Source organism: Bactrocera dorsalis, chromosome 2 (genome assembly GCF_023373825.1).
Source record: "Bactrocera dorsalis isolate Fly_Bdor chromosome 2, ASM2337382v1, whole genome shotgun sequence".
NCBI classification, from domain to species: domain Eukaryota; kingdom Metazoa; phylum Arthropoda; class Insecta; order Diptera; family Tephritidae; genus Bactrocera; species Bactrocera dorsalis.
The window spans coordinates 74,062,438-74,088,371 of NC_064304.1; the positions used below are offsets into that span (position 1 = coordinate 74,062,438).

Consider the following 25,934-nt stretch of genomic DNA (forward strand, 5'->3'; position numbering starts at 1 on the left):
GATTATTTTTAGTTAAATATAGACATTAGTGTGCAGAAAGTGTGAGAAAAATCCAGAAATACTTTCAGGTATTGGCAAAATATTTTAAAACTAGTATATATTATATTCTAAAGAATTATAAATGGATTAAAATCATATTTAGATCAAACCATGTCATGAAAATTTCGTAAAATCACCAATTTTGGCAATTAGCAGTTCATTAGGAAAGGAATCGGACGCATACCCCGTGATATAAATATTTCGTCAAAATCCTATTTTTTGTTAAAGTATTGAAGGTTGAAATTTAAAGCACGAATTATTAATATATTATTAATAATATTAATAATATTGTAAAATTATTTTCTCATAAACTACTGGAGATAAATTGATGATATTTTGTAAAGTCAAAGAAAAATGTTCGTGCTATATTATAAATATATTTTCGGGTTCCACTTGTTTAAATAATAATGCCATGTCGCAGCAGAGAGAAAACAGACTGCTAACCTTGCAAAGGCAATATCGGTGGGGTGGAATAGAAAGTTGAAGAAGAAAGCGAGACGCATACGCAGACAAAACAAAAGAGGCCGATATGCGTGAGTATGAAGAGCTTGAGAAGTGAACGACAGGGGTAATGCTTGAAAATTCTACGAAAAGATGAGGCTACTAACAGGAGGTTTTAAGACCGGAGCCTACTCTTTTAAGACTCAAAGTGCTGATGTAGTGATCCTGCGGGGAACGTGTAAAATCTGGAGATGGTGAAACCCAATCTATGACGATCGAATAGATGGTTCATTGTCCGACTATGATGAGATTGAATATCAGTTACCCGCCTGAAGAACAACAAAGCAGCAGTGACCGATGGAATACCGGCCGAACTATTCAAATACGGTAGCGAAAAACTGATAGGGTGCGTGCATCAGCCTTTTTGTAAAATATTTGCCGGATATAGTTATATATATATGTATATCATTGATCATAAAAACGTTTTCTCCAGACTGGATAAGGAAGCGAAATGGGTCTCATTGTGAACGAGGACAATACGAAATACTGCCTGCCATTAAACGGTTACGATTTGGCTCGCACGTCACTGTTGATAGTTATAACTTTGAAGTAGTGAATAGTTCTATCGTGGAACTATCATCGACACAAACAACAATATTAGCTTTGAGATCCAACGCAGAATCACTCTTTTCAACGGGTGCTACTTTGGACTGAGTAAGCAATTGAAAAGTAAAGTCTTCTCTCGACGTACAAAGACCAAATTCTACAAGTCTCTCGTCTTTCCAGTCCTACTCTATGGTGCGGCGAATCAAGAAACAGCGGCTGTGCTGGCTAGGTCATGTTGTCTGGATGGAAGAGTACTCGCAAATGCAGAAGAAGAGTAAGACATTTACTCCGTTCAAGAGATCAGGTGAAAAAGGACATGGCTCTACTTGGTATTTCGAATTGGCGCCAAATATCAAAAAGAAGATAAGACTGGCACGCTCAGCTAAACCCGTAAACCGTGTCTACGCCAATTTTTTTTTTGTTTCAATATCTTTTTATTTATTGAATCTGCTTTTTGTTTTGAAAGCCTAACAATAAATAATAAAATCTTAAACCTATTTAAAAACTAGACACGCTCAAGCAAGTGATTGAGCTGTTTTGGTGATACATTGCTCCTCACTACGCGGGCATATTTCTTCTTTTAACCCGTGTTTGATCGTAGGAATGTACCAAAGCATTAGCCAAAGGGTTTGGGTGATCACGCAGTTTAGATATATATTTAATTCTGCTATCTTCTATTTCTTTCCTTACCATAGAAATACCAAGGTCTTTATGGATATTTTCATTACGCATGTACCATGTTTAACACGTGATTGATCTAAGCATTTTTGATTGCAACCTTTGTATTATGTCTATATCAGTTGCACAGGTCGTACCCCACAGTTGAATGGCTTACATCCAAATCGGCTTTATGACCGCATTATATAAAAGCACTCTGTTGTCTAGGCTAAGTTTGGAGTTTTTATTTAATAGCCAATTTAAATTTGCAGCTCTTATCTTCATGCAAGTTATTTTACTAGATATATGTTTTTCCACGTAAGTCTTCTATCTAGGTGAATACCAAGATAAGTTACTTCATTCGCTTGGGGTACTAAAATATTGTTAATTTTTACTGCCGGACACATTTTTGGTCTAAGCGAAAATGTAACATGCTTACACTTTTGTTCATTTACCTTTATACGCCAGTTTTCTAGCCATTCTTCGACAAACCTTAAGTGCTCTTGATGCTACTACGTGGCATTTGTTACGGCTCATTATGGCTGTGTCGTCCGCAAAAGTAGAAGTTAATACACTGCTAGCTGTTGGAAGATCTGCTGTATATATGATGTATAGTGTTGGGTCTAGAACACTGTCCTGGGGTACACCAGCTCTTATCTGTCTTTTTGCCATTTTTACCATAAATTTTCTATTTCTTAAATACGATTCCAATGTTATATATAATTCTGAAGGTAGAATATTTTTAATCTTGTATAAAAGGCCCTCATGCCATACCTTATCAAACGCCTGAGCCACGTCTAGAAATATAACTGAACAGTACTCTCTGTGCTCAAATGGTTTTCTTATTTCGTTAGTAATTCTATTTACTTGCTCAATCGTGCTATGTTGGTGGTGCGTTGCTATTATATTATTTTCGTGGAGGAAAGGAGTCATCTTTGATAGTAACAATTTTTCAAATATCTTAGAAAGACAGGGTAAAAGACTGATTGGTCTGTATTAAGACGGCTGTGTTAAGTCTTTCCCAGGTTTGTCTATCAAGATGATCTGCGACTTTTTCCATGAATTTGGATAGTGTCCGAGATTAAGAATTGCATTGAAGAGCAAAGAGAGCACCTTTACGGCAATATTGGGTAACTCAATTAACATTTTTGGGGTAATATTATCAAGTCCTGGTGATTTTTTTGGGTTAAGTTCTTTTATTATTCTAGTAACTTCAGAAGTAGAAGTCCTAATAGACACATGTGACTCGCTTGCGATATTGGGCAAGGTTGGCAACTCAAAGTTGTTCTTTGGGCAATTGGGTTGAAATACCTTTTCTAGGTGATTTGCGAAGCAATTTGTCTTATCCTCATCACTACGTGCCCAATTACCATTCAACTGTCTTAGAGGCAAGTTGGAATCTACTAGTGGCTTGAAAGACTTTTGTGCTTTCCAAAGAGAGTTTTGCTTGCGAGAATTTGGACACAGTTTCTGTATATAATTTTCAGTGTTGTGTTCCTCTTCGCGTTTAAGCGCTTTTTTTAACATTCGTACAGCAGATTTCAGTTGAAGCAGAGTTGAAGGGGATCGATTTAACTGCCATTCCCGCCTAGCTCGCCTTTTCTCATTTACAAGTTTCTCAATTTCATTATTGGTGATCTTTCTAAAAACAACTGGTTTGTTGTTTCTTTTTGGTGTTGCTAATACAGCTGCATTAGTTATTACGTCATTAATTTCTCTTACATTTTCATCAATGTCTCCTCCTGTATTTATTTTGCAATCAATATTGATGTGGGTGCTGATATACTTTTATACTTATTTTTTTTGTTTTTTTTTTTATGTGATGTTAGAGAAACTTTCGGCTCAAATATCATGGGCTGTTCGTATAACTTTATTAGTACATGCGAATGATCAGATGATAAGTCTGTACATGTATCAGCTGTCATAAGCAATCTATCTATATTTTTGACTACAGCAAAATCTATTAAGTCTGGTATTTTTCTTCTATCACTGGGCCAGTATGTCGGCTTACCAGGAGATATTATATCCAGCTTATTATGCTTATTCATAATAGTGTAGTACAACTGTCGTCCTTTCGGATTAATAAGACGTGAGGCCCAGTACGTGTGTTTTGCGTTATAATCTCCACCTGCTAGAAATCTTTGACTTAGTGTTCCAAAAAAGTCTTTAAATTCGATTTCTGTAATTTTAAAACGAGGTGGACAGTATATAGCCGTAAGGTTTAAGTCACAACCTTGATTTTTTTAGTTTAGCTTGTAACTGTGGTGTAGCATGAGATTCTAGAGCATAGTGGTTTAAACGATCTCTAATCAACACTGCCGTGCCACCATGCGCTTTTCCATCCGGATGATTTGTAACGTATAGTCTAAGTCCCGGTATATTGAAATTATTTTTATTTGCTAGATGAGTTTCTGAAATAAGCATTATATCTATATTCCTTTCAGACAGAAATCCAATAATCTCTAATTTATGTTGGTTAACACCGTTAGCATTCCATATACAGTCATTTAGTAAGCTCATTTTTTACTTAATAAATTTTGCAGCATTAGATTTTGTGATTTTATTAAATCTTGGATCATGTTTTGCATGGTAGACATAAATTGAGTCATACACTGTGTAAGATTTATAATCATAGTTTCAATACCTCGATTTGGAGGATTTTGCGGCAGTTGCATTTGCACAGTGTTGCCTTTCACCACATTTGCATAGCTTCCTTGCATATTATTATTGTTAGAAGTAAAATAATTTGAACTTTTTTCTGAGGTTGCTTTTATTTCATTACGAGGTGTCTGTAATATTTGGTTACGACGTGCTTGAATGCCCTGTGACAACTTCGATTTCCAATCTTTTATATACGGGGCAACCTCTGTAGTTAGCAGTGTTATTTCCCCCACAATTGCTGCATTTTTTATTTAAATCCTCTTTTTTAAGAGTACATTTAGAAGTAGAGTGTAGATCACCACACACCACACAGACACTGCGTAGAGTGCAATATGCTTTCGTGTGTCCATACTCTTGGCAGTTTGTACATTGTACCGGACCATTTCTCTTATGTGGTTCCTCAACGGTAATTCTGCGATGGAGCAGATATTTTAAATTGTAAATTGGGTGTATTTCATTTTTCTTTAGTTGGTTACAATTTGGCATCAGTTCTATTTTGAACATTGGTTAGGGGACTTTGTTCCTGTTAAAAATATTTACTACTGATTTAATGCTAAAACCACCTTCTTCTAGTGCTTCTTTAACGTCGTTAGAGTCTACCGAAGACTCTATACCTTTTATTACAACAACTAGGCCTTTTGAGCTCTTCAGTTGGTAAGAGTACCTAGTAATTCTTCTTATTATTTGATAGGAATTTTACAATATCCATGAAACTTTTTTCAGTGTATGTTTGAATTTTTGTTTCAGCTATGTTACCTTTTTTCAGGGGCACAATGTGAAAATTGTTTGTGCCTATTATATTGCTCATTTTGGAAACAAGTGCATTTGAGCTACGCTCACGCAAATAGATTGGAGCGGGTTTGGCATTCACGACCGTGATGATACCCTTTGCTTCGTCGTTAAGCTTTTTGCTTAATAAGGCAAATCTGTTGCCATTAAGAATTTCTGGCTTTTTACTGTTTGGCGTGCCTGCTTGAAATGTTTTGGTATTGACCGCTGTTTTAATAGGACTCAATTTCCTTTTTACATTAATGTAGCGCTCAATACCAGTCTGAACTGATGGCCCTTTTTTGCTTGGAACATTCATACCTTGCATTTTATTTTCCTTCGCTGTCCGGGTGCCAGGTACCAGGGTACCTGCATAGTGGCTGCTGACTGCGCTTGCTTAGTCTCTCTTTCATCTGATCGCTGCGATGACTCATCATCGCCGTTACATTTGTTTTTGCCAGGCGTTGCTTTTGTTGGCTCGACAAAGCTAAAATAGGCATTTAAGGAATGCCTACGGTTTTGCGGGTGAGGCTGCGAAGAACTCATTATTGTTGGTTTTTTTGTTTTTATACATATATTTGTTTTGTGCACTGTTTTTTATTTGTTTGTTTGTTTTTATTTATTGTTACTGTTTGCTTACTTTTTGCAAAAATTAGAATCATGGAGCGAATTCAAAAACACGTCCGTACACTTTGAACACTCAATGTGCCAATGAACACGAATATATTATATTTGTAGTTTTTTGTAACTTCATGTTAAATATATATTGTTAAATCAGTTACCGAAGGCAAACTTTTCTTCTTTGTTTCAGGATACGATACACCTTCACAGTCATTAAACATTTACAGATTAAGAAAGCGCCTTAGACTGACCAAAGACTTTCGCCTAATCAAAATTCAAATGGCATGTATCAATCGCAGCTTTATCAATGCTTCAACCAGCAGCGACTTCTTTCGTTTTGGCGAGTGAAGCACTTAGATGGGGAAGATTTTTTTTATTGGCCACAGCACTTTGTAAAATTTAAGGAAACGTCAAGGAAATGGAAACGAAACTTTATCCACGTTTAATTAAGTTTTCAGCAGTCCGACTATCTCAGTGCACAGTATACTTTGTTGTAAAATATAAACTTCCAGGAGGTAGGTTTGTGGACTAAACTTTGGTGAAAAACTGCAGCTAACTATAAAAAAAATATCGGATATAAGGAAGGTACACATTTTGGTCTTCAAACTGCGAAAGAAAGTATATTTTTCAACACAAAAGGATGACACAGTCTTATAGCACAACCAGTGAAAAACGCTACTGCCTTCCTTCCTTTTCCTTCCTCATCGGCAAAATGTGTGAACAGTGGAGAACGTAGGAAAAACGCAGAAATCAGCCATCAAATTGTTTTCATTTGAACAATGTTGCCATTGCCCAATATGCATATATAGTTTTGAGCACATCTTTTTTTCAATTACAATTTTTTACAATACAAAATATCAAAACTGAAAACAAACTATTAAAAATAGTTTATATATTTATAAATAATAGCATTCGACTCTGATTTTGAGTTATTTTAAGAAAATTTCAAACATATTGAACAGATTGAATTATAAAAATTGATAATTACTGCAGTATATTGATATTGGCAACCCTGCGTTGTGAGAGAGAAATCAGCTGCCTCGTTTGCTGCGGCAAAAAATCCAAATGTCGTGAATTCTCACGTCATCCCACGTCAAAGAGAGAAGGGAGTAGCGTTTTTCACTGTTCAGTTACATTGCGCGCCCATAAGATAGGTCGTGCCAACTGACTCGGGCCACGATTTTACGTGTTTCACTGGTTGTGCTTTTATTTCAATGATAGTAAGTAGCATATATGTATGTATGTATGTACATATGATACACACTCACTTATAAATATACGCGTTTTTATATTTAGGTGTGTATATCACGAAATAACGAATATGTGTGTATATATTTTTTGTGATCAAGAGCATCAAGTTTTAGCATTAGATTCAAAATATGGTGGAGCAGAGGATATTTTTGGAGGAAGCATGAAATCAAAATAACAGGAGATTCTGGATATCCTTTAGAGCAATGGTGTTTGAAACTATTTAGAAACGGTGAAGATGATTTGCGCCAAATGCAAGTTAATGAAATCCATCCAAAATCACGCTATATTATTCAACCAACGATTGAAGGGCCGATGAAAAATTCTCAGCCATGAAAAGATGGCAAAATTCGACAATGCATGTGGAGCCTTGCATAACTGCTCCATACAATATAACTTAACACACTTGTATTTCAGATATTTTGAAAATGAAAACAATGATACAGAAATATATACGGGAAATGAGACCCAATTAACTAAAATTTGTCATAAAATTGAAAATCATATTATGTTGTCTTTAGATAATAATATAATAGAATGTTCCAACGACATTTGAATTCACATTTGCTTGTAATTAATATTGGGTAGTCGAAAAAATCTTTTCATATTATAAAACCCACAACCTCACTTTTTCCAATGCACCTCAAATTCTTAAATTTCTTAGAAACAAAATGAAAAAAATGGAATCTACACTAGTGCACGCGTATGCACACGGAAGTAATTATATTGCGTTTGTATTTATCTTAGGTACAATTTTAAACACTTTACACAATGAGTGTCGGCTGAGGATTCCGACTTAGGATGAAACTGGATATATAAAAATGTTGGAAAACTGGAGGTTTAAAGATGTTCGCACACGCGCAACTCCGACTGGATATATAAAAATGTTGGAAAACTGGAGGTTGAAAGATGTTCGCACACGCGCAACTCCGACTGGATATATATAAAAATGTTGGAAAACTGGAGGTTTAAAGATGTTCGCACACGCGCAACTCCGACTGGATATATATAAAAATGTTGAAAAAACTGGAGGATTAAAGATGTTCGCACACGCGCAACTCCGACTGGATATATAAAAATGTTGGAAAAAACTGGAGGATTAAAGATGTTCGCACACGCGCAACTCCGACTGGATATATATAAAATGTTGGAAAACTGAGGATGGCACCCACGCCGTTTAAAGATGTTCGCACACGCGCAACTCCGACTGAATATATATAAAATGTTGGAAAACTGAGGATGGCACCCACGCCGTTAAAGATGTTCGCACACGCGCAACTCCGACTGAATATATATAAAATATTGGAAAACTGAGGATGGCACACACGCCGTTTAAAGATGTTCGCACACGCGTAACTCCGACTGGATATATATAAAAATGAAAATAACTGGAGGATGATGAAACCGCTGTTCCAAAAAACGGATCGCACACGCCTACTTTTGACTGGATGTCGAGGATGATAAAAGCGAAGTGAGTTGCAGTTGTCCTTTTGGTCCCCTTTTCTTTTCGCTTGTGTGTGGAATCAGCTAGTGTGTGGTGTGGAATGTAAGTTTTGCTGGTTTGTGACGTGGGTGTGATGAAGGTGCGTGTCAGTGTTGCGTGTGTGGATGCCCGGGGGAGGATGCTCATTTGTACATCCTGGCCCCCCTAGGCGAGTATTCAGCCTAGTAACCTCTGAAGTTGTTGCAGTGTTGCAACAACGTTGCTGAGACCTGTCCTGCGACGAGCCTGCGGCCTAGGATGGCGCCTCCGATGCGAGGTGGTATGGTGATGACGGCGCCAGGCGCGGGACTCTTCCGACGGGAAGGCTTGCCTTCGCGGTTGCGGTCGCGGGAGTCGTCGGCTGGCAGTACTGCCGCGAGGGGGATGACGACGCTCAATGTCGGGTCCAGCATTGCGGTGGAACATGGTGTGATGGTGACCCATACACACCTGGCACTGATACCCGGTGGTGCATTCGCGCGTTAGATGGGTAGGCGCCAGACAGTTTAAGCAATGCCCGTGGGCCTGGGCGACCTGCTGGCGTTGCTGAGGCGTCATCCCCTTGAATATACCGCAATGTGGCAATCGATGTCGGCGGCGACATAGCGCGCACTGAAGTGGTGCTGGTTCCGGAGACCGGACTTGCGTGTCTCTACGCGGAGCTGTCGGAAGCTCTCGGTGGGCTGCGGGAACTATGGTTGTTCGCGGCGCTGCTACAGGGGTAGCTTTAGGGCGCGGAACAGTCACGGCCGAACGTACAGAGGGCGTTGGAGTATTGGGCATCTCGGCTTCCATATCGACCTGTTAAGAAATAGGATTTTTTTTAATTATCATATATATATGTGTATATATCATATAGCCGGTGGTGGCACGTAATGTGGCAGGATTGAGGCGTCGTACGGATCGACATAGTGGGTGCGTTTACTATTATATATACATATACATACAAATTTTTTTTTCTTTATTTCTTTGTTTATTGGTTGCGGTTACGTTTGGATTTTATCTGCGGTTGGCAAAAAGCATAATTTAACGAGCGGTCTAGTTAGCGTTCCCGATTGTGTACGGAGATCGACTACGCGAATATGACCGTCGGAGCCGTGGTAGAGCTTCTCTATGCGGCCAAGCCGCCATTCGGTAGGGGGGAGACAATCGTCATTGATTAAGACACAATCTCCAAGCTTAGGCGCATTTTCGGTGATTTTCCATCGGTACCTTCTGTGGAGGTCCTTTAAATAATCATCTTTCCATCGGCGACTGAAGTCGTGATGGAGAATCTTAATTCTTTCCCAACGGTTTAATAAGGAAAGCGACTCCATGCCTGGCTCAGGTGTGGCCAGAATGGGCGCTCCTTTAAGAAAATGCCCTGGCGTGAGGGCAGTAAAATCTGAGGGGTCTTGCGAGAGTGCATCGAGAGGCCGTGAGTTAAGAACGGCTTCAATTCGTGTCGTGAACTCTTCATAATTGAATTTATAGTTGCCAGCTAGCTTCTTGAAATGAGATTTGAAGCTTTTTACAGCTGACTCCCATAAGCCGCCCATGTGAGGGGCGCTTGGGGGGATAAACTGCCAATTGATACCTTGGGGAGCGTATTTTTGGACAATTTCCGGTGAGACTTGTCTGGTGAAGTCCACAAACTGTTTTTCGGTAGCTCTTTGCGCTCCGATAAATGTTTTACCATTATCGCTCATGATTTTTGATGGAAAGCCTCGTCGTCCGACGAAACGAGCAAAAGCCGCAAGAAAAGCCTCCGTCGTCAGATTCGTACATAGCTCAAGGTGTACTGCTTTTGTCGTGAAACAGACAAAAACAGCCACATAGCCTTTCATGAGGGTAGGAGACCTTAGCATGGATGCCTTTATCATAAAAGGCCCAGCAAAATCTACACCTGTAGTGGTGAAAGGCAGAGCAAATTTGCAGCGTTCAGGTGGAAGTGCTGCCATAATCTGCGATCGCATTTTCTGCTTATGCATAGTGCAGATTTTGCACATGAAAATGCATTTCTTTATTTGGGGCTTCAGTCGGGGTATGTACAGCTCTTGGCGGACCATATGTTGCATGAGGCGATGTTCGGCGTGGAGCATTAGTATGTGGATATATCTAATAAATAAAGTGGCAAACGGACACCTCTCTGGTATGATTATAGGGTGGCGTTCATTGTACGTTAGGCTTGAATTAGCAAGCCGACCATTCGCACGAAGTAAACCCTTCGTATCTAGAAATGGGTTTAGGACTAAGAGTGAGCTCTTTTTATCGATAGGCTTCGATTCTCTTAGTAATTCTATATCGCGGCTGAAATAGCGCGTTTGGGTTGAGGCGATAAGAGCGACCTTTGCTTATTGTAAGTCTTGGTGCGTCAATTTATCGCAATGGAGATAAGTTGCTCCTTTAACTTTAAGTTCAAGCCGCTCTAAAAACTTGAGCATATAGGCAACTACCCGGAGGGCTCGGGGGAACGATGAAAATCGTTCAAGGATGTCAGTGTCATCCAGTGTTGCATGATAAGTGTCGATTTTACGACTTTCTGGGGCGAGTATGTTGCGCATGGGCGATTGTGGCCAAGAATCGGGAGATTCTGTTAACCATCGGGGGCCATTCCACCAGAGGGTAGAGGTGGCGAGATGCAGAGGTTTGCATCCTCTTGTACCTAGATCAGCAGGATTGTCAGCACTGGCTACGTGACGCCAAGTGACTGATCCTACCAGGTCAAGTATTTCAGACGTTCGGTTAGAAATATAAGTTTTCCACGCATATGGTGGTTTTTCTAACCAGGCTAGAACTATCTCGGAATCGGACCATAAATATAGTCTGTATTTCGCCATTTGTAAGTGGGTCTGCACCATTGAAGCTAGCTTTGCTAGTAGCAGAGCGCCACAGAGTTCAAGTCGTGGAAGACTTAGCGTTTTTAGAGGCGCAACTTTTGCTTTTGCCGCTAATAAGTGGCTTGTAGTTGCGACATCGGTTTGTGTACGCACATATATAGTGGCACAATATGCCTTTTCAGAGGCGTCGCAGAAGCCGTGTAGTTCCACGTTGTATTCGGGGGAATAGTTGACCCACCGTGGAATTTGTATCTTTAAGATGTCGTTCAAGTTATTAGCGAACTGGGACCATCTTTCTAACCTAATAGGTTTCACTTGTTCGTCCCAGTCGGTTCCGTCTAGCCATAATTCTTGGATCAAGATTTTCGCTTGTATCATAATTGGCGAAAGCCATCCTGCGGGGTCAAAAAGTTTTGCCACCGAGGAGAGAATTTGGCGTTTTGTAATGGCGGATAATGCGGATATGGACTCAGTCGTGTATGAAAACTGGTCCGATATCGCATTCCATTGGATGCCTAGTGTTTTTGTTGTACTATCCTTTTCAAATATAAGGAAATTAGTATCCAACAAATGGTCTTTAGGAATATTTTTTAAAATATTTGGGTGATTGGCAGTAATCTTTTTTAAAGGAAACCCTGCGGTATTGAGGGCATTTATTACCTGTGACAAGGTCTCGTATGCTTGTGGAAGACTGTGGCTTCCAGACAGGATATCGTCTACATACGTTTGCGTTTTTAAGACTTGTGTTGCCAGTAGAAATTCTGGCTTTGTGTCTTCTGCCAGTTCGTGTAGTGTACGAATGGCTAGATAAGGGGCACAGTTTACGCCAAAGGTAACGGTTTTCAATTTAAAGTCGCGTAGCGGACTATTGGTAGATTTTCGGAAAATAATCCGCTGAAAATCTTGATCATCTTTATGAACCAGTATTTGTCGATACATCTTTTCGACATCCCCATTGAACACGTATTTGTATATACGCCAGTTCAATATGAGGAGCATTAAATCTGGTTGGAGTGTGGGTCCCGTAAATAGAATATCATTTAGGGAATTACCTGAGCTCGTGGATCGTGATGCATTGAAGACCACTCGAACTTTTGTTGTTTTCTTCTCAGGCTTTACTACTGCATGATGTGGCAAGTAGAAAGAGTAATATTTGCCTTTTATGATTTTTTCACATGGGCTTATTTCCTCCATGTGATCTAAATGAAGGTATTCTTCCACGACACCATCATAAACTTGTTTAAGCTCACCTTTTTTAAGTAGGCTTTTCTCCATACTTAGAAACTGCTGTATTGCAGAGGTGCGAGAGTGACCTAAGGCGAGTGTGTCTGGAAATTGTTGTTTTATTGGTAGTCGTACGACATACCGACCATTATCTGATCGAGTAGTTGTGGCTTTGTAAAAGTCTTCACAATACTGATCTTCAGGTGTTGTAATTGGAATGGGGGGGAGTTCTTCTACCTCCCAAAATCTTCTCAATTGTGAATTGAGGTACTCGTTTGAGATTTCCTCAACTTGAGTTGTCATGGCTGTGACTGGTTCCGCAACTAGTCCACTTAGGACCCATCCGAAAATGGTATTTTGCGCCAGTAGTGTTTTCGAAATTTTTTCAACACCTTCAAGTATAATTTGCGATATGAGATCGCTGCCTAATAGAAGGTCTATTTGAGCGGGGGTGTTGCAGTTGGGATCTGCTAGAGTCAGATGTGAAATCTTATCCCAATGCTTGCTATTTATTTGATAACTTGGAAGCATGTTTGTCAGTTGCGGTAAGACAATAGCATTTGCTTGAATGCGCTTATCCGCTTGGGGGGAAATTAGGGTAATGGGGCATATTTTATGTGAGTTTTGTACTACTCGTCCGCCCATTCCCGTAATTTCATAGTTAGCATGTTTTGTTGGCAGTTTTAGCCTATTTTGTGCCCTAGACGCTATGAATGATCGTTGCGATCCTTGGTCTATTAGGGCTCTTAGTTTGAACAGTTCTCCTCGATGTTCGATGGAGACAACTGCTGTGGGTAGTAGTACTCTACTATGATTTTCGCTGTGTAGCGTTTGAGTTTTTAGTGCCTTTGAACAACATGGTGTCTCTTGGCAATTTTCTTGAGGTTTTGTTTCGGGAGCTGCTGTTGCAACTAAACCCGTGGCTTTTTTTGAAAAAGCGCTGCTATGAGATGTGTTGGGAAAGTTATTGAGATGTAACATAGAGTGATGCCTTTTGTGGCAATATACGCAATTAAATTTGCTTTCGCAAGTATTAAGATTGTGTGAGTGGGACAAGCAGTTTGTACAGAGTCTTTTTGACCTGACAAAGTTGTTCCTTTCAGTGACATTCATTTTTTTAAATTTTTCGCAAGCTTTTAACTTATGCCCTCCAGAACATAGTTCGCATGACGTGAATTTACTTTGTTCAGATGTGAACGATTGTGCTTTGAAAAAGCTTCTGTTTAAGTTATTGTTGCTTCCGGCTTGGGGTCTATTGAAGCTTCGATTTAATTCTTGTTGAACGTTTTTAGTTCTGACTACTTTTTTGTCTACCCTTTCCGCAATTTCGTATTGGGTAGTTAAGAAATCTTTCATCTGCTGCACGTTGGGCATTTTCTTCTTGATGAGAGCAATTGCTCCCACAAAAGTAATGATTTTTCTGGTAAGGCGGCGGTACATATGTTTACCAGAATAGGATCCCAATTGTGAGTGGGAATGTTTTGTGTCGATAGAACCGACAAACAGTTGGAAACAGTGGATTCTAGTTTCATGAATTCTTCACTGGTTTCTCTTTGAATTTTAGGCAAGTTTATAAGTATCGTCACTTGCTTGTCAACTAATATTCTCTCATTTTCATATCTTTGTCTTAAAGCTTCCCAAGCTAAATTAAAATTGTCGTCATTCAATGCGAACTGCTTGACTATTACGCCTGCTTGACCTTTAGTTTTGTACCGGAGATGGTACAATTTTTGCGCTTGTGATAATTTTGGATGGTTTATGTACACGGCTGTAAACATGTCCCGGAAGGACGGCCATTGTTCATAACCTCCATGAAATATTTCCGTATCACACGCTGGCACTTTGAGATGAATGCCTGAACTTGCCTCTTGGGCTTGCAATTGTGGCAACTCTACTCTGCTGTGGGGAGTAGGTGCGATTGCCTTCATAAGTTTTAATTGATCTGAGATCATTGCTTTTGTGTCTTCATAGCGGTCTAAGCAATTTTCGTATTTGGCGTAAGCCGAAGATTTAAAATTTTCAGGTAGATCTGACTCATCAGTTTCTACTACTGCGTCGTATGCCGCTTGGAGGCGTGTCCAAAAATTGTCAATAGATTTATTTTTAATTTCTAGTACCGATTCAGAGTTGTCCTGAATCGGTGAAGATGCAAATCGAGTGCAGTATTTAATTAAGCTGTCACTCTCGGAAATGAATTTAATATACGAAATGTCTTTCCCCCTTTTTTTCTTTGTAACACCTTGCTTTGAGCGTGTAGCTTCAGCAGGTGTACATGGGCTTTTATCGTCATTAGTCATTTTCGGAATTCTTAAGAATTCTGATTTAGAGTCTTTTGAGTCAGTGCTCATTCAGAAAATTTGATTTAATAAAATATATATGTATATTTTATTACATATAATAGAGATATGTATGTATGTGGTACCGAAAACTCTTTTCAACCAATAAGAGTTGATATTGCCGAAAAATTGTATGAGTAAAATATGTATATGTTACCGAACGCTCTTTTCAAAAAATAAGAGCTTTTATTTCCGCAAAAGAATACAATAATGCGTGTATCGATTGTATTTATATCGTTTGTCGAAATTTTTTCTTTTTATTTATTTTCGAAATATTATTATTTATTTTTTTTTTTTTTTTGGATTTATTCGTATGCCCTTGTATCAGTGCGCACTGAAACTGGGTCAATATCCTTTGTACATACTTGTGGATTTTATGTGCATATATATAGTATGCGTTAAATAAAATATGTGCAATTATGCTTGTTCTTGTGTGACAAGGAACAAGATAAATGCTAGAAATCGCCAAAATTGGACTTTCAATATATGTGTGTATGTATGTACAAAGGTACGTAATTAGTTTGCAATATTTAATTTCTGAACCAAAATTCTTTTGATTTTCCGCACCCAAATATATTTTCCCAATATCTCTTGATTATTTGTATCCTATTTTTATAGGTATACGCATGTGAGAATATAAGGCAATATCGAAATATTTCGCGATTGTGTACTCGCGTTCAGAAATATGCGCAAAGGCGCTAATGTGTAATATATATGTATGTATATGTATATATAGTATATATGTATATGTATCAATTTTAGTTATATAATGTATATAATCCGCTTGAGGATATGTATATATGTATGTTTGTACTTATTCCCTTTTATGCTGTATTCTTCTTGCGATTTTTGCTTACTTTTTGGAAGCAATTCCTCTCACAGCTTAATAAGCTGAAGAGGTATTGTTCGTATAATTGGCAAGTGTCCCTCTCACAGTTAATGAGCTGGAGCGGTATTGCCAGAATAATTTGAAAATAAATTGAAAATATTGAATTTTTTCTCTGTGGGAATTGTGTGTATTGTATACACGAAGGTAAGTTTAAAAGCAAGGAATAATTATTGTTTAGTTAAATATATTTAAGTATATATATATATATATATACTGTGGATACATATATACATATATATTATGTACCGTATTGGATTCTACCGGTACTTAAATTTGCCGCCGATTTAGAAATTTTTCCAAACCGTTTTTATAAAACGGGTTTAATTTCTATCGGTTCTATTAAATTGTCCGTTTGCGCAACGCTACATACATATATACATATAATAAATAGAATCAAAAGTGAAATGGATACACTCACCCTGATTTTCCTCAGGGACTTTGGGAATTTATTTTGGTTTAACCGTGGTGCGTTTCCTGGCTTGTCTCGATGGGAATTCCTTCCAACGCCGGCGTTCCGCTTGCTGTGTTGATGGTTCTTTTTTGTCCACTTTTGTTTTATTTGTATTTTGTTGTTATTTATTTGTTTGTTATAATTTCGCGCCCGTATTTTATTTATGGGTTTTTATGTCGCGCCCGGATTTTATTTAGTTTTAGTTTGCACCCACTTTTGGTTAACTTTTATTAATATTATTTATTAATTAGGGTATCACACAATTTTGTGCACTTTTACTTTTAGATTTAGTATGTATGTATATATTATTTCACTGCACTTGTGCACCCTTTTTTTTCTTGGTTCTTTCACCACACTTTTTGTTTTCTCATATGTAGATTGGTGTGAATTCACCATGTAAATTTCACTTTCATATGTAAAACTTTTTGTTGTTGTTTTACATATATGTATATGCATATATATATAGATATGTATATATATATTGTACCGTTTCACCAAAGTGCCGTTCGTTTTGTCTCGAAGGACCATATAAAACTCACAACCTCACTTTTTCCAATGCACCTCAAATTCTTAAATTTCTTAGAAACAAAATGAAAAAAATGGAATCTACACTAGTGCACGCGTATGCACACGGAAGTAATTATATTGCGTTTGTATTTATCTTAGGTACAATTTTAAACACTTTACACAATGAGTGTCGGCTGAGGATTCCGACTTAGGATGAAACTGGATATATAAAAATGTTGGAAAACTGGAGGTTTAAAGATGTTCGCACACGCGCAACTCCGACTGGATATATAAAAATGTTGGAAAACTGGAGGTTGAAAGATGTTCGCACACGCGCAACTCCGACTGGATATATATAAAAATGTTGGAAAACTGGAGGTTTAAAGATGTTCGCACACGCGCAACTCCGACTGGATATATATAAAAATGTTGAAAAAACTGGAGGATTAAAGATGTTCGCACACGCGCAACTCCGACTGGATATATAAAAATGTTGGAAAAAACTGGAGGATTAAAGATGTTCGCACACGCGCAACTCCGACTGGATATATATAAAATGTTGGAAAACTGAGGATGGCACCCACGCCGTTTAAAGATGTTCGCACACGCGCAACTCCGACTGAATATATATAAAATGTTGGAAAACTGAGGATGGCACCCACGCCGTTTAAAGATGTTCGCACACGCGCAACTCCGACTGAATATATATAAAATATTGGAAAACTGAGGATGGCACACACGCCGTTTAAAGATGTTCGCACACGCGTAACTCCGACTGGATATATATAAAAATGAAAATAACTGGAGGATGATGAAACCGCTGTTCCAAAAAACGGATCGCACACGCGTACTTTTGACTGGATGTCGAGGATGATAAAAGCGAAGTGAGTTGCAGTTGTCCTTTTGGTCCCCTTTTCTTTTCGCTTGTGTGTGGAATCAGCTGGTGTGTGGTGTGGAACGTAAGTTTTGCTGGTTTGTGACGTGGGTGTGATGAAGGTGCGTGTCAGTGTTGCGTGTGTGGATGCCCGGGGGAGGATGCTCATTTGTACACATATTTCTAATCAAACTTCATCTTATTTTGTTTATATTTAAACTAATAAATAAATATACAAACATAAATATACAAACAAAAAACGACCTCTGTTTTAAATCGGTTAATTAGCCAAATATTAAGTTAATGTTGGATTTCGTTAATTCATATGCGCTTTAATTGTTTTCTACAACAACAAGCTTTCGACCGTGGCCTTTGTTGTATTGCCTTTTGTAGCACAGCGGCTAGCATATTCTAGCAGATTCTTGTTGACTACTACAAGTATTTCCCGAAAATGGGCAAAATCGCTACGGAATAATCTCTGGTGAACAAAGAAATGCTTTTGAAAAATTACGGGCTCAGAAAACTGAAACTAGTAGTATTAAAATCGTACACTCTGATATTCGATTATCTTCTTCTTTAGACACCAACGCAGTTAAAGCCGAGTTTACAATAGCGCTCCAGTCGTTCTTCGTTTTCGCGATTTAGCACAAATTGGGTATCTCAATCGAAGCCTGGCTTTTCTCCCCTGGCCTTTTCAACGGAGTCTTCCTCTTCCTTTGGTAACCCTGCCGGGTACTGCGACTAATACTCTCACTCCTGGAATGTATCCATCCATTCGAACGACGTAACCTAGCCTCTGTCTGTTGATTCGCTGAACTATGTCAATCTCGTGGTATATCTCGTTCCATCGCCTACGCCATTCGCCGTTGCCAATGCGCAAAGGGCCATACATTTTCCGCCCATATAGCAGGATGGGAATGATGAATGACTTGTAGTATTTTGTCTTTATTTGTCGTAAGAGGACTTTACTTCTCAATTGTCTACTCAGTTCGAAGAAGCACCTATTAGCAAGAGTTATCTTTTGTTGAACTTCGAGGCTGACGTAGTTGTTGGTGTTAATACTGAGTGTAAGATAGATGAAATTATCTTCGACTTCGAAGGTATGACTGTCAACAGTGACGTGGAAGCCAAGTCGGGACTGTTTGCCCTATTTCACTACCAGACCCATTTGCTTCGCTTCTTTGTCCAACCTTAAGAAGGCAGAACTAACGACGCGGTTGTTATGGCCACTGATATCATAACTCACCATGTACATATATTGTATACTTTGATGTATGGTTTATTTATAATACAAGCGCAATTATGTTACTCTCATAATTTTAGAGGGGAAAAAATTTTTAAGAAAAAACCTCTGCTTCCAATATAAGATATGCAAGGTGAACAAGCCGCGGACAAGTTTAAATGGACTCAGCTCGCCACTTCGGTTATTCATACATATACTCGTACATATGTACATACATATATACTAGCTCTTTACCCGCGGCTTCGCCCGCAGTGGAGCCATTAAATAAGTATGAGAGATAAAGGGTAAGGGTATAATAATAGAAATGAGTCAAAATGATAACTAAATTTTATTGCTTGGCTGAGATCAACAATTTTTAAAAATTACTGCAGACAATGAAGTTTCAACACCTTAAAATATGAGTATTGAAATGCAACAAAAAATGTTAAAATATATTTCACCGTAACAAAAATAAATAATTCTGAATTCTAACAATTTTAAAAAATAAAATACAGAGTGTTAATATAGGATATTTTTGTAGACCATGTTATAAGTTTTCCCGTCGGGTGCAAATATGTGTAAATTCTGGGCATTAGATACACGTGAACAGGCTACATAAAGTTGACCATGAGAGAAGCATGGGTTTTCTAAATGCACTCCTGCTGCCTGTAATGCTTGTCCTTGTGCCTGCTTTATAGTAACAGCAAAGCTAAGCTTGACGAAAAACTGAACCCTTTTAAATTTGAATGGAAAGTCAGTGGGAACAATTGGTATCCGAGGTATTATAACACTATTTCCCTTACCGCCACCTGTTAAAATAGTAGCACCAAGTATGTTCTGTCCCAACTTTGTTATCCGAATCTTTATTCCATTACATAGCAGAGGAGCATCTAGATTTCGCATAAGCATTACTGGTACATTTAGTTTCAATTGAAGTTTATGTGACGGTACACCCGATAGTTCAAGTGAATTTAAAAACTACACAGGATATGAAGTACTTAGGTCCGTATCTATAATTGTATCCATTGACAAATATTCCTTCATTTTTCCGTGAACCTCGTTTAAAATATCAGTGTTGATCCTATTAACAATTTCATTTCTTGGTGCTAATATTGCTCTTGCACACAACCACTGATCACTACACAAATTTTATCGCAATTCCGGAAAAACATTAGCAATGAAATCCACATCACTTTCTACTAAATTACAAAATTCTCTTGACAGTAATATGTAGCCTTCAACGTCAACATCTAAACAACCATCACCAATTTTCAACAACATTTCTGATCCTGAATCCACGTCATTATGAAGATGCACTTTCATATTCGTTTTCAGGCGGAGTTTTTCAACTGTCGATCATAAGCGTGATGATTTAATTCACGCTTGAATTTCATCTGCTGTTGTCCCTCTCTGAATCACTGGGAGGGTTTGACGGAAATCACCAGTCAATAAAACTACCATGCCATTTTGGATATACCAGATTTCCGCTTCCGTGGCATTTTCTAAGAAAAGCAGAGTAAGAATTAACATCAGCGAGTAAGATCTAAAATAATAAAATGACTGCTAACCACAAAAATTACGGATTACCTAAAAAATTTTAATAGTTTTATACTGCGTGTAACGACAGAAGAAAATAACAATAAATATAGAAAAATTTATATTATTATGTTAATACAACTCTAACAAATAATTTCGACCAAATTAGTTATCACAAAAACGGTACTCACGGAATTTTTTAGATCATTAAAAGAGAAATAATTCTTTCATACATAACTTTTGTGTATCTTGAACCGCTTTCGCAGCGCAAGGAACGGAAGCCCTCAAAGATAAATAATTTCCCCCGTTTTTTATACGTTTACCACTGTGTCTTCGCTCCTATTGGTCGCAGCGTGATGCTATATAGCCAATGGCCTTCCTCGATAAATGGACTATCCAACAAAAAAAGAATTATTCAAGTACCAGTAGTTACGGAGATTAGCGCGTTCAAACAAACAAACTCTTCAGCTTTATAATATTAGTATAGATTTTATGGGGTTTCCGACGTTTCCTTCTTGGTGTTACAAACATCTTTGCAAACTTTATATACCTCAGACATTCAACAGGGAGTTACTTAGAATTCCTTCAAAAACTCCAAAAAGCATATGCCTGAGTAAACCACTACTGCACTTACTACTAATAAGTAGATAGAAATGAGAAATTAAATCAATACGACAAAGTCATAAACGGTGTATTTTGGAACTCGACCAAATTACAAAAGTATAACATCATTAGACGGAGAAAGGAACGCATATTATTCATCGAGCCAGATCTAAGTGCGAAAAAATTCAGTGCATATTCATAACACTAAAGTTTCTAACATGTGGACTTTATAGCAAGCTAGTGCTGGATGCGTTTTGAAGTAAAGAAAAATGGTAGTTTGTGCATTCTTATTTAGGATGAGACATACATATGTATGTATTTCCCTAATAACAATTGTTATCGGCTAAATTACTCGACTCGGCTGGTTAACTCAAGGTAGTCGTAGTTTTTTAGATAATAATGTGAAGTGATTCTAAAAAAGATAAATACGAGGTTGAGCCACAATATTGCTCATGCTTGCATGCTTGTTTTATTATTGATGCCCTGAGTTGTGAACACTGTGGATATACAAAGTAGTTAGAACCTGCTGCAAAAATATCTAAAAATTACCTTACGATTTAGATAAACGAGCTGAGCTGGACTAGGACAAAATCACATTACAAAATTAAAATCTTGATAAGTTTTAACAAGTTTAGGTTTCCTCTACATTGACAGTTTTGTGGTGGTGGTTTAATTAGAGGAATTAACTTTCAATAACATAAGAAACTGTACGCACCTGATTTTGTTGGCTTTGTTCTGCCATCGCCTTTTCCTTTGCTTGACGCTTGCATTTATACCTGTGATTTTGAAACCATATTTTAACCTGTTAAATAGGAAAATATGTTATAACTTCATACTATTTTGAATACGACTACGATATATATGTATTTACAATATATATAAGTATATTAAGGTGGGCCAAAAATTAGTTTATATTTTATTTTTCGTAGTTACCATGAAAATCTCATTCAACATGACTAAAAACAAGTCCTGGTAAAATCTGAGCTCTTTATATTAATATTAAGAGGTGCCTCATCGACATTTTCGATTTCCCATATAAATTACATGAAAAAAAAATCATTTTTTTTTGTGGTGGTTATTGTGCGGAGATTTTAATGTGCACGCGATAGCGGCCAGTAGGGATGGTAAACTCGATTCCGATACTACTCGAGAATCGAGTTTTCTCGTAAAATAATCGATTTTTCGAATGTCAAGAACCGGTTCTTAATCCACTACGACTACTGAAAATCGATTTTTAAAAATCGATTATTTAACGAGAAAACTCGATTCTCGAGTAGTATGCATTATTTAACGAGAAAACTCGATTCTCGAGTAGTATCGGAATCGAGTTTACCATCCCTACTGGCCGCCATCGCGTGCACATTAAAATCTCCGCACAATAACCACCACAAAAAAAAATGATTTTTTTCCATGTAATTTATATGGGAAATCGAAAATGTCGATGGGGCACCTCTTAATATTAATATAAAGAGCTCAGATTTTACCAGGACTTGTTTTTAGTCATGTTGAATGAGATTTTCATGGTAACTACGAAAAATAAAATATAAACTAATTTTTGGCCCAACTTAAAGTATATATACTAGACCTTTGTTAAAATAACCAAGAATAATCACCAATAAAGGCACAAAACTGCAATTTCAAAAAAGTATCAAAAGTGAAATGCTGGTGCAAGCCTTTTGATTGGCCTCTACGTCCGCATAATGCTTTCCTTTCATGGGCAAATGCAATTTCCGAAAAGGAAGAAGTCGCACGATGCCATATCAAGTGAATACGGGGAGTAGTTAATGGTTAAAATGTGATTTTTGGTCAAATAATCAGTCACAAGCCTTAAAACCAATGTTGGATTCTGAACAATTTTTAGCCGTCAGTCAATTTGTGCGGAACAAACCGTGCACACACCTTTCGTAAGCCCAGAGGTTCGGTTAAAATGCGATAAATCGATGTTTTGTATATGTTCAATTCCATTTCCATGAATTTCAATGATGATTTCGGCTGATTTTTAATGAATTCACGCACAGTTTCGATGGAATTTCCAGTGATCACGGATTTTAATTTTGAAAACGTTGAAAGCACTCGTGCACTCTGTTACGGGATAGGCAATCATCGCCATAAACTTGTTTCATCTATTGAAAAGTTTCGGTAAAAGTTCTACCAATTTTAAAACAAAATTTAATGTTAGCTCTTTTTCCGAAACTTATTTCCGCACCGATAACACAAACATACTGACACTTAAAACACAATAACTTTACTTCTAATCAATGATATGTCATGAAATTCTGACTGGACAATCGATAGAGATAGCAGATTCTTAAGCACCAGTCGACATCTAGATGGCGCTACCAGGGGTGCTAGATTTAAAAAATCCTGTTTACTTTGGAATACACCTTGTATTACAATAAAAACATTTAACAGTTAAGGTGAAAACGATTAAAAAAATACGACAGAAACATTTAATTTCACCGCCAAATATCAATTATGCTAATTTCACTAGTTTATGGTGGTCGATACTGATATGAAGAAAATCCGCAAATTATTCATGAACAACCATTACATTCACCTAAATTGACAGTTTGGTGTAGTTTTTGGTCTGGTGGAATCATCAGTCTGCATTTCTTTTGAAGTGAAGTAGGTGATACCATTTCTGTCAATAGAGAGCGTTAAAGATCGACAACCAACTTTTTATGAACGCAAATGGCAAATTATAATTTTCGAAGTGGCAATACCTTTTTAAGGGGTTAAGACACGAAAAAATAAGAATTTTCAATATTTTTTTGTTATTAAATCGCGTTATTTTACAAAAGTAGTAATATGGCATTGTTATAGGATGTTTTGACTTGAAGTCACGAAAATTAAAAAAAAAAAAATAATTTCCAGAGTTATAGTTGTTTGTGTTAACCCATTTCCAAAACTTGCGGTGACAACCATAAGTCCTTGGAGATTCATTTAAAATAAATTGGACAAAAAAAATAGTTTTATAAATAGATAATCCTGGGCCTGATCGAAGGAATTTTGGATTTTTTTTTTTAATTAACAAAATGGGGGCTTCAAGAAATTTTTGTCTTAATTTTTGGGAAAAAATTGGTCTTAAAAAATCGAAATTTTTGCAAAAAAATACTTCAATTAGGCTTCTTTGATGTTGGCCCTCTTGTCGTGGCGAAGGGGCTTAAGTAAGAGTAAAGTGTGCATCCCAAAGGAAACGCACTTTAATCTTACGAACTAAGAGGGACACTTCATAATTCACACAATAGTGATATGGATGAATAAACCCTAGGTTTTACGCCCATCTCCTATTGTGGAAGTATGAGGATACCCGAACCAACATTACCTTAAGCCAAGGTGTCGAGGTACCCATGACGAGGGCTGAATGGTCAGCAAGGGTTAATAAATAGCTGATCGCGAACGGTTCCCTCCGATGCCCGGGCGAGGTCGGAGGTATAAAAGCCTTCTTTCCGCATACCGGCTCTGCGGACGACTCACCAACCCTTTCCGGACCAAAATATGAACGAAAACAATAACACAACAACAACAACCAAATTGACGACAACAGCGATACCTAAGGACATGAACTATAGGAATCCTCTTACGGAATCGGAAGAAGAGTAAGAGTACTACCGGACATACCAACCAAAGTATACCGGTAGATACAGCAGTGAAAATCTCAGATATAAGGGAGGAAGCGTCCACCTTCAAGGCTGCCATGAGCACCAACCAAAGTGCACTGGCGGCTAAAGGATAGAGCAAAAAGAAGCGCAAGAAATCCCAGAATCAGCTGAGGAAAAAAGGCACCATAGGGCAGACTTCATACTAGGGAAGTTAGCCAAAGACCAGGCAGTCGGTACCCCAGAGGAAGAGGCAGAAACAAAGCGCCTCAAATCAATAGTGGAGGAATATGAAAGCTACCTGAAAACGAAGCAATCAGAACCTCTAGAAGAGCACAAATAGGAGAGCACTTCACAGAAAAGGAATCGCTCTACTACAGAAACACCAGAAACTCTGCCTAAAAAACCGAGGCGGAGTGAAGGCGAATACAGTAGCGCGACAACGGCAAGGCATTTCTGCGATGTAGCCAGGGATAGCCTGCAAGTGGCCATCATAGATGGAAATTCCTCCTCTCCGAGCACGGTACAGGAAAGATGGGTGGAGATCGACGTCAGATTGTCGAGTATGGTGCTAAGCTATGTACTTGACAATCCTGCGGGTCCTTACCCGGAGTTCGACTCCTCTGAGACCCTCAGGGGCTACGGGGTCATGAAATGCGCGAACCAGGCCTCGCTAGATTTCCTGACAGGTTGTGTTGCTAAAATCAGCAACGCCTTTGTAGGCCTCCAATTGAGGCTTATAATCCTCGTGCTCGCATTTGGCTACCCCCTCTAGAGGAGCCAGGCGAAAAACTCCTGAGGTGCATCAAGCTGCAAAACAAATCTATACCATATCTATACCGACGGTAGTTGGCGCGGACTGTAGGGTCTACCTTTTTGTGGATTGGGCAAAGCACACTTAAATTCTAATCGTTTAGCATGGTTTCGCCCGACCATGTCTGCTCCATCGTCATCGATTGGAGAATCGGGTTTACCTTTCCTGGCGTTATACGTTCACTGGCATTCAGCAGGCTGCAGAAGTGTTTCCTACATAATTTTAGTATGCTCTGGGCATCAGTCTCTAGATCACCTTGGGGGGTTCTACAAGAGTGTGCTCCGGTCTTGAAACTTTCGTTTAGTCTTCGCCTCTCTTCGTAGAATTTTCGAGCATTGCAGGATCTTTGGAGGCTGGAGTCACGGAAGTGATGAAAGTTCGTTGATCGCCATTCACTTGGAAGTGGCAGCGGACGACTTGCGATCCTTGAGGTCCTCTGGGTAGCCTAAGAACATCCGTTTGAAGTCAAGCTAAAGAGAGAGGGCAAAACATCCCCTTCACAAGGTTTTGCGCTGGGTTTGGGACCCGCCACGTAA

The 25,934-nt window shown here is 38.3% G+C and overlaps 2 protein-coding genes and 1 long non-coding RNA gene across 5 annotated transcripts in view; 1 reads left to right on the top strand and 2 right to left on the bottom strand.

Moving 5' to 3' along the window:
- The window catches only part of LOC125776636 (uncharacterized), a 502,262-nt gene that overhangs the window by 23,499 nt on the left and 452,829 nt on the right, over positions 1-25,934 (top strand). The gene's annotated exons all lie outside the window — the stretch shown is intronic.
- The window catches only part of LOC105228315 (homeobox protein Nkx-2.1), a 143,246-nt gene that overhangs the window by 1,628 nt on the left and 115,684 nt on the right, over positions 1-25,934 (bottom strand). For all 3 annotated transcript variants that reach the window (XM_049450090.1, XM_049450089.1, XM_049450091.1), the window contains one exon: positions 21,701-21,787. In XM_049450090.1, coding sequence (XP_049306047.1) covers positions 21,701-21,787 — 87 coding nt within the window. The remainder of the gene's footprint in view (positions 1-21,700; positions 21,788-25,934) is intronic.
- On the bottom strand, positions 99-21,694 carry LOC125776812 (uncharacterized). Its single transcript, XR_007421987.1, has 2 exons — positions 16,211-21,694; positions 99-9,325 (listed from the first exon to the last, which is right to left on the bottom strand). It is a non-coding gene; the product is annotated as an uncharacterized LOC125776812 (long non-coding RNA).